The sequence below is a fragment of the Cladosporium halotolerans genome (assembly GCF_011745625.1).
Source record: "Cladosporium halotolerans strain TM138-S3 chromosome Unknown Sca10, whole genome shotgun sequence".
In the NCBI taxonomy this organism is placed as follows: Eukaryota; Fungi; Ascomycota; class Dothideomycetes; order Cladosporiales; family Cladosporiaceae; genus Cladosporium; species Cladosporium halotolerans.
In genome coordinates, this window is record NW_027191461.1 from 275,374 (window position 1) to 288,106 (window position 12,733).

At 54.8% G+C, this 12,733-nt stretch overlaps 4 protein-coding genes across 4 annotated transcripts; 2 read left to right on the forward strand and 2 right to left on the reverse strand.

Annotated features, from left to right (window-relative positions):
* The first annotated feature begins 491 nt into the window (after positions 1-491).
* On the forward strand, positions 492-2,869 carry WHR41_03817 (uncharacterized protein). The gene is made up of 2 exons (XM_069372423.1): positions 492-2,659; positions 2,730-2,869. The coding sequence occupies exons 1-2, from the start codon at positions 607-609 to the stop codon at positions 2,744-2,746; spliced, it is 2,070 nt and encodes a 689-aa protein (XP_069230449.1). The 5' UTR covers positions 492-606; the 3' UTR covers positions 2,747-2,869.
* Positions 2,870-3,124: 255 nt separating this feature from the next.
* WHR41_03818 (uncharacterized protein) lies at positions 3,125-5,827 on the reverse strand (the record flags this gene model as incomplete). Its single annotated transcript, XM_069372424.1, has 1 exon — positions 3,125-5,827. The coding sequence occupies one exon, from the start codon at positions 5,825-5,827 to the stop codon at positions 3,125-3,127; it is 2,703 nt and encodes a 900-aa protein (XP_069230444.1).
* A 456-nt stretch (positions 5,828-6,283) lies between these two features.
* On the forward strand, positions 6,284-9,055 carry WHR41_03819 (uncharacterized protein). Its single transcript, XM_069372425.1, has 7 exons — positions 6,284-6,484; positions 6,533-6,570; positions 6,624-6,711; positions 6,780-6,926; positions 6,983-7,185; positions 7,233-7,862; positions 7,918-9,055. Exons 1-7 carry the CDS (start codon positions 6,454-6,456, stop codon positions 8,890-8,892), a joined length of 2,112 nt encoding a protein of 703 aa, XP_069230445.1. The 5' UTR covers positions 6,284-6,453; the 3' UTR covers positions 8,893-9,055.
* WHR41_03820 (uncharacterized protein) lies at positions 8,946-11,117 on the reverse strand. Its single transcript, XM_069372426.1, has 2 exons — positions 10,909-11,117; positions 8,946-10,855 (listed from the first exon to the last, which is right to left on the reverse strand). Exons 1-2 carry the CDS (start codon positions 11,053-11,055, stop codon positions 10,178-10,180), a joined length of 825 nt encoding a protein of 274 aa, XP_069230589.1. The 5' UTR covers positions 11,056-11,117; the 3' UTR covers positions 8,946-10,177.
* Positions 11,118-12,733: the final 1,616 nt, after the last annotated feature.

Sequence of the window (12,733 nt, forward strand, 5' to 3'; positions counted from 1 at the left end):
TTTGAAGTCACGCTCCCGAACCATAGCCCTCAGGAAGCTCGATTTTCAGTGTCGAGACATCGTTACGCTGCGTGTTCTAGAACTTCGAGGACATGTGGAATTTCTAGGGTACATAAGCCATAAATAATTCTAGCCTGTCGGCTACGCCTTCGGTACACGAAGAAGCTAGCGAAAAGAGACAGGCGGGAGTGGGCGGAACACCACGCGGTTCACAAGTCGAAGCATACACCCTCGACGGCTGTGCTTCGGGCATTCCAAGCAGATAAGACACATGCATAGATAGTATGAGGCTGCCGGATAACGGCCAGAGCAAAAGGAACTGTCGGGCCGGTTCAAAGAAGAAAACAAGCTTGTGTTTAATAAGGTAGCTTTGCTTCCTCGTCGCATCCTTGCGAGATCGGCGAGCCAACGTGCTGCACGCATGGCAGGTGGTGACGTCGGCGCGTTGGCTCTAGCTCGAAGCACCATCAAACCATCTGATATCCCATCCGAACCTCCCGCACCAACACGCCATCTCGACGGAGAGACTTCTGCTGGCACGTTCTTTATTTACGGATTTGCTCTTTCCTTTGAACCAGCATCCAATGCACTGATTGGGCCGCGAAGATGCTCCCACTGCCGCGGGCCATTGCTGGCCAGACGCGCGCCAACCTGGCTTCACAATTCAGGCAGGCCGCGAAACCTGCGCGCAATGTCTTCCAGCAGTCTCGTCCGTCAATCCAATCGCGACCACTGAGCAATGCTCTTCCCAAGACCTTCCCGACTGCATTGCGACGCAGCCTCCAAACGCCCGGCACCCGCCTGGTGCAGGTCCGACATGCCTCTGAGCTGCCTAAGCAGCTCCCGGAAAGATCGAGGGTAGTAAGATATGCATACAAGGCATTGGCATCATTGGGCTTCTTCATTGTCATGAGCGGCACACTTGTCATTGGATTCTTCATCTACGACGCCTACACCTATGAGAGCGAGCCCGAAGCTTTCGACATTTCGGTCTCCGAATACGCTTTGAACCCTCGTCGCGGCGGGCCCAAGAATCTGCCAATCGCCGAGTACTACATCGATGATGACGATACGCCTGCCATGAAAGAGCAGAAGCACAAGCCGAAGCTAGTTATTCTGGGAACAGGTTGGGGCAGCGTTGCGCTCCTCAAGTACCTATACGCTGGAGAATACCATGTGACAGTCGTCAGCCCCGAAAACCACTTCCTCTTCACGCCTATGCTTCCTTCGGCTACTGTGGGAACACTTGAACTGCGCTCATTGGTAGAGCCAGTGCGACGCATCGTACAAAGAATCAACGGACACTTCATCAAAGCATCTGCAGAGGATGTTGACTTCAGCGAAAAGCTGGTCGAGATCTCTTCGACTGGTGCTAACGGCGAAAAGGAACACTTCTACCTGCCTTACGACAAGCTAGTCATTGGCGTTGGCGCGACTACGAACCCGCACGGTGTAAAAGGTCTCGAGAACTGCCATTTCCTCAAAGGAATTGGCGACGCGCGCAAGATCAGAAACGCTGTCATCCACAATCTCGAACTAGCATGCTTGCCCACGACCACGGACGCTGAAAGGAGAAGACTGCTTTCATTCGTCGTTTCTGGTGGCGGACCTACTGGAGTTGAATTTGCGGCTGAGCTGTACGACATGCTCAACGAAGACTTGTGCAGACACTACCCTCGCATGCTTCGCAACGAAATCTCCGTGCATGTTATTCAGTCCCGCGGCCACATCTTGAACACCTACGATGAAGCACTCAGCCGTTTCGCCGAAGCACGCTTTGCCCACGACAACGTCGACGTCCAGACCAACTCTCGTGTCAAGGAAGTTTTGCCGGACCGCATCGTGTTTACCCAGAAGGATGCCGATGGCAACACCGTCACCAAAGAGCTCCCCATGGGCTTCTGCCTTTGGTCTACCGGTGTGTCCCAGACTGAGTTCTCCAAGCGCATTGCCGATAAGCTCGGCGATCACCAGACCAACAAGCACGCCCTCGAGACAGACACCCACCTCCGCCTTACTGGTGCTCCGCTTGGCGATGTCTACGCCATCGGAGACTGCTCTACCGTCCAAAACAATGTTTCTGACCACATCATCACCTTCCTCCGTACCCTCGCGTGGGAGAAGGGCAAGGATCCCCAGACCATGCAAATCACCTATTCTGACTGGAGACACGTCGCAAAGCGTGTCCGCTCCCGATTCCCTCAAGCTGCCGATCACCTGCGCCGCCTCGACAAGCTTTTCGAAGCCTACGACAAGGACAAGAGCGGTACCCTTGACTTTGGCGAATTGTCGGAGCTTCTCAAGCAAATCGATAGCAAGCTGACTTCCCTACCCGCCACCGCACAGCGTGCCAACCAGCAGGGCGTCTACATGGGGCGCAAACTGAACAAGCTCGCCCAAGCAGCTCCTGGCCTGGCCATGAACGACATCTCGGATGGCGACATCGACGCTTCCGTCTACAAGGCTTTCGAGTACACACACATGGGCTCCCTGGCATACATCGGCAACGCTGCGATCTTCGACTTCAACGGCTTGAACTTCGGCGGAGGCCTGCTCGCCGTGTACTTGTGGCGCGGCGTGTACTTTGCGCAGAGCGTGAGTCTCAGGACCAGAGTTCTGCTGGCTATGGATTGGGGCAAGAGGACGCTATTCGGCAGAGGTGAGATTTTCTTTTCTGAATTTGGTCAGATCATTGTCTTGAGAAGAGTTGACTAACATTGATATTGCAGATATGATGAACTTCTAGATCTAGACCCGATTAGACTTGACGACACGATGTCGTCCTGTGTGCATATTTGCGTTTTCCAATTGTACAATTTCGATTCAATAGCGAATAAAGCGAGGGTTCAATTGATCATCCTTCAAGACATCCGTGGTACTCCGCGAAGACTAAATGTATTAATGAGATCAAGTGACGGCTTGCGTTCGATGTGGACAGCATTGGACTATATGTTCGTTGTTGGTACATTTCCTACATGTTGGTATATCGATACAGTCACCACCGGGCTACTATCGTACAGTAAACTGGCGTTCGAAAAACGTTAAGCTGGCTGGAAAGCGAGAAGAGGTGCCGGCGGGCAGACGGTGCGAAATGGGCCCGAAGCTGATGGGAGAGTGCGATTGCTCAATCCTTGCACTGACGGTCCTGAGCGCCCTCGTCCCGTGCAGTAGTGTCAGGGGACACCTCTTGAGTTGAAGCGGGCCTCTGGCCGTCGGGCAGGTCGACGTCAAGTATAGAGTACGTGCCCAGGTCAAGAGGGTCCTGCTCTGGGCTTGTCGCCTTCGAGGATCTCGAGGTTTTCTCAGCAATGGGGATGGCTGGCTCAGCATCCGCGACTGTAGGCTCCGATTCGCCGAGCTGCTCTAACGTGTTGCCGTGCACGGCGCTTTGACCGGCTTTTTCTCCTTCCTCGTGCGCGGTTCCAAGAGACAAATCCTCAGGCTCAACAGAGCCCTGGCTTTCGCCTTTTGTTTGACGAGCGCGCCAGTTGGCGAAAGAAGAGGAAGCAGCCTCTTGCTTTTGAGGCTCTAACTCCTGTTCGGCTTCGATCTCGGCATCCAATTGATCCGGCTCGCCAAAGCCGAATTCATCCTCGCCGCTGAAGCGGTCTCCGCCAGACGTCAGCGTAGTCTGCTCGAAAAGTGGATCACGGTCCGGTTCATTGAAGTCCCGAGATCCATAATACTCTTCATCCCCGTTCTCAGCAAGATCATCCGACTCTTCAGAGGCCACCCGCAAGTCTTCTCCAGTATTCGCATCTACGGTCGGTGAGCCATTTGCACCGAGCTTGATGTTTTCCATGTCTTTGAGAAGGTCCTTTTCTCTCTTCGCAGCAATCTTGCGGCGCTGCGCCTCAGTGAAAGAAAACTGACCAAGCACTTGCTCGATCTTCTCCTCGACCATAGTCTTGACATGGAAAGCCAGGGCACGGGTGGTGAAGAGACCAGCAAATCTGTAGCTGAGCCACAGATATGTCACGATGCCTTTGTGTAATCTCTCGAGTTCGCGTAAATACTCCCTGCTCGGTTCGACATCAGCGTCCAACACTTCCAAAGGTAGCTGTGGAATGTCAACTAGACTGCCGCCAGTCTGCTCGGCAATAACACGAGCGTATGCGGGCATGAGATCTTTCCATAAATCAGCATCGCCTTGACCTGCGGGCGCCGCGCAAATCATGTTGCGATCGGAAATCGTAAGGCCTTGTACCGGCTCGATTAGGTCTGCAACCCAAATTTGATCTTTCAGGCCACAAAGGTGGAAGCGCTTGTGCATAAGACTCAACTCGTGGAGTCGCGTCATGATGTACGAGAAAGGCGTGGCGGGTGGGAAGTACGAGCTAAAGCGCTCCAAGACCGATGATGGAGGGAAAATGCCGGCAGTGCGTATTGGCTCAGGCTCGGTTGCCATTGCGGCACGCACGACAGGGAAATCGAACTTCTCGAGGGTGGTGACCAAACCCACATTGTCCGGAACTTCGACTTTGCTAGGATCCTCGCCCTTGGCAGCCGATAGAGATTGAGAGGCCGCGGTTTGTTCGGTGGCTTGCGCGGCAGTGCGGTAGCGCCCTGCACGACCCGCAATCTGTTTGATGTCTGCGATCGGGAGCGCACGGCGTGCTGCGCCGTCGAACTTGCTGCTGGACTCGAAAATGATGCGCTTGATTGCTAGGTTGAGGCCCATGCCGACAGCGTCACTGGCAACCAAGAAGTCATAATCGTTGTCGGGGTCGTTGAAGAGCCTCGCCTGCTGCGCTCGAGTCTCAGGCGGTAGGCTGCCGTAGACCGTGGCAACTTTACGGCCAGTAGCGCGTTCAATTTGCCTTCTTAGAGCATGAATGCCCATGACGGAGAAGCTGACAACGCAGTCGCCTTTCCGTAGATCTCCCATCTTCCCATTGAGCGACTCGTCTGCGATCTTCAATGGAGAGAGGCGCTTGTAGCGGTGAATCTCGAGCTTGTCACCAATGGACGCGCACAACTCTTTGATAAGGGGAACAGTACGATCCTCGCCGCAAAGATGGACCTCTTTGGCCCGTACGCCCAGCAGTGCTTGTGTCCATGCCCAACCCCTCTCGGCGTTCCCAATCATCTGGATTTCGTCGATGACAGCAATATCAAGAGGAGTATTCAACGGCACCATCTCGACAGTGCAGCTCGTCAGGAATGATTGTTGCTCGCCATCTACATCAGGCAATCGCCGTTCCTCACCAGTGACCAGCGCGCAGTTCTTGCCCTTCGCCTTCATCCGAGTGTAGACTTCGTGGGCGAGAAGCCTCAAAGGTCCCGCGTAGACTCCTGCTTCTGCCTGCTCAAGGCGTTGCAGCGCATGATAAGTCTTTCCCGAATTCGTCGGTCCGACGTGCAGATGAACTGTTCTGTGCATCGTTCTTGTAGCCGGGAACCATTCCGTTGGATATCGCAGATCTGCGAGTCCTCTCTGGTTCTTGACGTCGCTCTCCGTGAATCGTTCTCCCGTGACTTGTGCGTAGAATGCGTACTTGATCCTGGCATCTAAACCACGTTGACCGCTCTTGACCCATGTCTGCTTGAGGTCAGCCGCGACCTGCGCAGGCTCCTTTTCAGCAGGGTTGTCGGCGCCAAAGAAAGGCTTCGCCGCGGGCTTACTATCCAAGTCCTTCAGAAATGATTGCCAGAGAGCATTGAAACCTTTGACCTTGCGTCCATCCTCACGCTGCTCTTTTGTGTAGTGCTCGACAATAGGGGAATCTCTCAATTCGGGTTCCAGGGCTTTCAATCGCGCTTTGAGAATTTCCGTATAGTCGCCCTTGACTTTGCCGTTGCCTCGTGGATTGAACGCCTTTCGCATGCGCTTGTCTTTAAGGGAAGCTCCACTGACTCGCTGACCGCCAGCAAATCGGGAGTCGATAGAATCAGAGTCTCGCTTTGACCGTCGGCTTGAACTAGAGGAGGCCGTTCTAAGTCGAATTTGTTGCAGGTTTAACCGCTGCGAGCGGATCGCGCAGTGGATGCATCTGCTTGCTGCATCGTTGCGAGCAAGCGAGAGCATGCCACCGATCTGATGTATGAGACGCTGGGCCGCGCCGGTGATGGTCCAGCAAGTAGTAAGGTGTATGGGAAGCGAGTCGTCGCTGGGAATAAAGTTTCGGGGTGAATGATGCGCAGGTACTAGATTGCGAAGGCCTGCGAACTGATGCCTCAGGCCGCCCACTCTTTCCCCGAGCGAGCGGTCGCCGGTGCCCCTCTATGACATGGCGGCGCCGTGCGCCAGGCCCGGCACATCAACATAGCTCCCCATACCTTAGCACGGTCTTTGACTTGGGACAAGGCTGCCGCCTGCGCGTTGGTTTTCTGTCACGTGCGGTCGAACAGATACCGTGCTATGCTTGTTCGCTACTCCAATCGTGCGAGCGAGTATCTTCCCGCTCACACTGCCCCCACCGCCTAGGTTCTCCCTCGACCGCTCCAGCCGCCATGGTCTCCATAATAGAAGCCCAGCGAGAGAGTGAGCTCATTGCAAGCCCGTAGCCAGACAGCCGCTGACAACTCCTAGTCATCTTGAGTACCATACGCCATGTTACGCAAGGCGACGTTCGTATCACCACAGTCGTGCCGCCCCAAGCCTTTCTGACGATGTTTCGCAGTGGAAAGTGCTGGTACTCGACAGTGCATCCCGCCGTCTGATCGACAACGTAATAGAAGAGGATGCCATATTGAACGAGAACGTCACAAGTGCGTCTGCAGAATCCAAGCATGATACTCCTGGTCGGGCATAAGCGCAACAGCCTGACTGATTCCAGACATTGAGCAGATTGAGCACCGTCGGCCAAGTCAGCGCGATGTTGACGTCGTGTATATCCTCACACCGCAGGCGCATATTGTCGACTGTGTGATGGCCGATCTGCAAAAAAGGAAGTACCGGAGAACATTCCTGGTTTGGACCTCACGTAAGAGCATGTCGCATTGCAACGTCAAGGGCGTCGAAGTTGATAAACGGGAACAGTATTGGAGCCTTCACTTCGGGACCGAATCGACAAAACGCCCATTGCACGCGAACAAATAGCTCTGTTCAAGGTCTTGAATGTCGAGTTCTTCCCTCGGGAATCTCATCTGGTCACTTTCAGAGACCCCTGGAGCTTCTTTGCCCTGTTTCATCCTGCTTGCAACAATCTCGTCAAGCAACATCTTGAAGACGTGGCACAGAAGGTACATATCACTTTCCATAGCGGGTGATCGTTTCTGACTCGCAGCAGATTGTCGGCGTTTGTGTGGCACTCGGTGAATATCCAACAATCCGCTACTATAGGCCTCGGTCGCCAAACCACGAAGCAAGCATCCTTTGCTCCCATCTCGCCAGATTTGTCCAGGATGAGCTCGACCTGTACGCAAAGTTTCACGAAGATTTCCCACCATCGACGTCGAGACCCAGGGGAATGCTATTCATCACTGATCGGACGATGGACCTGTTCGCCCCTTTTCTGCACGAGTTCACTTACCAAGCAATGGCACACGACCTGTTGCCGATCAAAGACGGGGACAAGGTTATGTTCAGGACCGCTGTCGACTCCGGACCTGGCGCCCAAGAGAAAGACATGGAGATCAAGGAGAGTGATAAAATCTGGGTTGACAACCGTCATCGTCACATGAAGGACACAATCGAAAAGTTGATGGGAGACTTTCAAAAGTTCATGGACGAGAACCCTAACTTTACCAAGCAAGGAGACTCTAATCCTGCGTCGCTCGGAGCAATCAAAGACATGCTCGCGGGGATGCCGCAATTTCAAGAGATGAAAGCCGCCTATGCACTACATTTGAGTATGGCACAGGAGAGTATGAATCGCTTCCAAAAGTTCAAGTTGCCGGACGTGGCATCAATCGAACAGGTAAGACGCCAAAGCTGGAAAGTGAAATAGAAGTAAGACGCTAATGTCTGCCTAGATCCTCGCTACAGGTCTCGATGAGGATTATAAGAAACCCAAGGGACTTGCAGACCAGCTGGTTCGCATGCTTGATGAGGAAGGCATCACGCCACCTGATCGTCTCCGTCTGCTGATCCTCTATATCCTCCACCGTGACGGCATATTGCCAGCGGACCTTCAAAAGCTCCTCGCGCACGCTCAATTACCCCCTACCGACGAAAATATCGTTCGCAATCTCGAAATGCTTGGCGCACGTACATCAAGAGGACTGAAAGATCCCCGTCCAGGATTCTCGCCAATGTTCCAGCCTAAACCTCCGCCCGTGACGACGCAAGACGAATATGCGCTTTCTCGGTACGAACCTGTGCTGCAGGAAATGCTCGAAGCGGCCGCCGCAAACACACTGTCCTCTGAATTGTTCCCTTACACGAAACCACCCCTTGACATGGGCAACGACGTGGGACAGGCGTCTGCTACCTCACTTCGAACAGCGAAGCCGACCTGGGCTCGTGGCCGCAGCAACGTCTCCATGGAAAACAGGCAGCGTTGCATCGTGTTCTTGGCCGGCGGCGCAACTTACTCCGAAAGCCGTGCCTGCTACGATGCCGGCCGCAAAGCCGGCAAGGAGGTCTTCCTCGTCACCTCGCACATGCTCACACCATCACTGTTCGTCCGCCAAGTCGGCGACCTCAGTGCAGATAAGCGTCGCCTTGGCATTCCCGCCGAGCAGCCCAAACCGCAAGCGCCGGCCCATTTGTTCGAGCCGGACGAGCAGCCTAAGCCTCCGCCAGTGCAGCAGCAACCGCAACCTCAACAGCAGAGGCAACACGCCGCGCCTCCTACGCAGCAGATGGGCGCCATGAACCTGGGTGGAGCAGGTGGTCGCGCACCACAGCAGCCTGTGCAAGCGAACAGCTCGGCCAAGCTGACGAAGGAGCCCGAGAAGGAAAAGAAAAAGCATAGATTCTTCGGTAAGAAGGACAAGGATCGGTAAGTCATTCTGCTTGCGGCAATCGAAGCATGCCCTACACATCAACAATGGAATTGCGCAAGAGAATGTGAGAGACACTGGGAGTAGCAATGCAGAGATGATATGGTCCACGCCGCGTGGTGGTGGAGCCCGCCGAGAACAATTGAGAATCTTAGTTACTGATAGACCATTGCTCGTGTGATAAGTGTGTGCGTACGTGTGTGTATGTGATGGATATTGCTGCAGGTCATATGTGCTATAGGTGTCGGGTAGGAGGAAGGTCCAAAGTCCGTGAGGCTGTGGCATCTCGTTACCGCGCTCGCGAACGCGAGTTCGGTATTTCTTTCGCCCACAACCACCGCATCCCGTGTACTTTGCAACTTCCATGCATTTTTGGACATTTGGGCCGGAAAAAGCTCCGCCTCGTTGCCTGTCTGCGCTTGCTCGGCCCATGGATTCGAACAACCCACGTTCGCTGATGCGACCGAGCACGCGCGATTAAGCATCTAATAAATGTCCTGCAACCTCCAAAAACTTCCGCATTTCCGGTCCGATGTGTGCTGCCGCCCAAGTCGATCGCCTTTGTGGTCCTCCATGCGTCTCTATTGTGTACCTTCTCTTGCGCAGACTCCATGAAAATGTGAGGTGTCCACGGTCCTCCTCTTTTCTCTACGGTCTTTTCGGAATGCTTTGCTGGTGAATACGGTCGGTCTATCGTTAGATTTGCTCGTGTGTTCGGGGCTATGCGGTGTGATATATAGTTTGGTGCGTATTCAAATTGAGTCGCTCAAGCAGCAGGTGCAGAGCTCCAGGATTCGTCCTCAACGGATTAGCTTTGGCGCGTCGTGACTCTTTAAAAATCTTCTTTATTAGGATGTTGATGTGACCTTAGAAAGGCCAAAAGCCCGAGCCAGAGTGCAGACGGTCCTGCTCGTGAAAAGGTCCTTCTCAAGCTCGCTGCTTGCGGTGTCGGCACTGCAGTGTGCTTTCGTGCTCCCAGAGCCCGTCTCTGCTCAATGGCGATGTTGTTGATATGTGCTCCCCTTTTCTTTAACCAGTTAATTAATGCTTTGGTCGAACTGCGCATCTAGCTCATCGTTACCGAGCGCTTGTGTACTCGCCATTTCACGTTTTCGTGATGACCATTCGTCGCGGTGTGCGACCTACTTTGGGCTTTTTAGCGATTTGCAATCTTGCAGCAAGGGCTTGGGATCCCAACATGTTTCCAAGCTGAAAAGATATTCAATTCAATACACGGCTGGTGCTCGAGCCCAACCTGTGTGATTGACCCGTGACCATTTTACGGTGGTCATCGAGGTCCAGTGTAGGGAATGTGTGGATCATTTGACGGCAGTGTCGATTGATGCGGCGTGTCATCTTGCTGATAGCCAGGATTGTTGTGTACTCGATACTGCATGTCTTGTGGCTGGTATGTCTGCATTCTCTGGCCGTATCCGTGCATGCCCGCGCCATCCATCATGGGAGCATTACTCGACATGCCATGATGGGGCGCGAAGTTGGGGGAATAGGGTTGCGGAGGTAAAGCGACCGCATTGTAATGGAAACCAGGTTTGTCGTTCCTTGACTGTGGTAGTGGGTAGAGACCGCCTTCGCGGAGCCCCGGCCGGAAACCGTCGACCTGAGGAAGCATTTCTGAATCTTGACTGCGATGGCGTGGGATTTCCCCTGCGGCTTCTTCCCAGGGATAACTTTTGTCTCCCGAAGTGCTTGTTTTGGAGGGCGCCTCCATGCCTAGAAGCGCGCTGTCATAATCCCCGCGTCTCAGGCGATCAAGCATCTGAATCGATGTGTCTGTATCAACAGAGCGGAGGCAATGGATTAGTGAAGTGTGAGAGTTGAGCTCGTCTCTGAGTCGCTGCTGGCTCTCGAGCATAGCTTGGGCACGAGTCTGCCCAGGCGGAAGCTCGTAAGCACAGGCAAGCCTTGCCTTGACACAAGGCCTACACACTGGCCGAACCTCGTCGCACTACGCCGGAAAGTCAGGATGGCCGGTTGCAAGTGGAAAAAGGGAGTGCGGACCTTGATTTTCCTGCGACGGCATTGCTGACAGGCCTGTCGCACCTGCTGACGCCTCCTCCTGTTCGCAAGGTCTCCATTCGACACAACTTCGTCTGTGGCGGCATCACCATCCACGTCAGCCATGGAGACCAAGTCCGACTCATCCATGGTTTATTTTGGTGAAAGGACGATGCTGCGCGAGAATCAGTAACACAGTTATCCGTGTTGCATGTAGACTGCTGTTGACAGCACCTGAAGCCAAAGAGGCCTTGAGTAGTGACTATGCCATGGAAAGCTAGCCGATTGCGGGCCCACACGTCCTTCCGGCTCAGAGCCGGATCGCCTCATCACTGGTATTAGTCTACACGGCTATCAATTCAGCAGGGGCAGACGCGGCTCGACTCCATGTTCGCTCCTGACTCCGACGAGAGGACCTGGCTCCGTTGCATCTGAATCCTGGCCCCTAGGTGCGCCTTACGTTGGCCTACATTCAACGATGGACCCCACCGTCGATGCCCTCACATTATTGCTGCCAGTCCGGACGCTAGGCGCGGTCTCGCTTAGATGCATTGCCAGTGCCGCGTGCCCACCCTCGGAGCCCGACTCCGAAGCGAATCAACGAAGGTGCGAGCACTCTTTGAGTGGGCCTGCACGGCGGACTCGGTACTCACGAACGCATACTGCCGGCGATCAGGCGGGTGGCCACATTCTTGCGCCTGCGCGGTCTCGGTACATTTTTGTAGACGCGCCGAGCGGCTCCACGACCGTCTCCGCCTCCGCAAGAGTCGAGTGCGTTAGCTGGAGCCGATCGTTCGTGGCCCTTATATTTGCCTTAACGGGACTGAGGAGGCTCGGGAGGAGTCGGCCACGTGCTGCACACCACCGTGACACCTCAGCTTTACAACCTGTCTACCGGGGGGAGCAGTCAGATCGTAGACCCACAGCGGCGCCGCGGCGGATTCTGTTACGATTCAATTTGGACCGACCAGAGTCTATTGGAACTCCGAACTGCTGAGGCAGATGCGATCTGTATCTGCGCGGCGGATGAAGGTGGCGTCCACGCGCTCCCTCCCTCGACCGCCAGGGCAGTCCAAGATCTCTCCGTCCCGCCATTGGACCAGGGAGCCTCGAGATCTGGCTAGTCGTTACGGCTTGACGGCTGAGAGAAGGCTGACGGAAGGGCTCCCCGGGCCAGGCAATGGCGTGGGAGAGAGACTGGGACTCGAAAGCCCTGACTTCGAAGCCGTGCAATGCCCAAATCGGACATGCCGATCCGATTTTTGAAGCTTCTATTCGCCGATGCTTTTGGTAGCAGAGGGTATTGGGTGTGAGCGCTGGTGTATTGTACAGTATGCCCAGTGCTGGCCGTGCTTGATGCAAACCTGCAACCCAGCCGGCGGTTGACGATCGTGGCGGCGTGTGCGCTAAGGTGAGATGAAGGGGAGTCGGAGGATACTCCGAATACTAGGGCTGTGGATCATTGCGCTGGTCTGACTGGCCGCCTGGCCGCATCGCCAAGGACGGCAAGCCGGTCGACGCGCCCCGCCAGCACCGTGTGCCGCAACGACGCGGAAACGGAGCGAGCGCCGATAGCCCTAGACCTGAGAGGGTACGTAATCAGGCGCTGGACGAGCTTCGCGCGCCGACACCTGTACCTATGCATGCATCATCTAATGAGTAAGTGCTGCCAGGATCTGTGTATCGAGGGAATTCTCATGCGCGGCATCTTGGATCTCCCCGGCGTGTCAGATGCTTTGACTCACCTGAGCAACTGATTTTGCTGCCCGGCAGAGCGCTGGGCGATCAGCACTCTAAGACGCGTGCATGCATGGCGCTCGGAATAGGG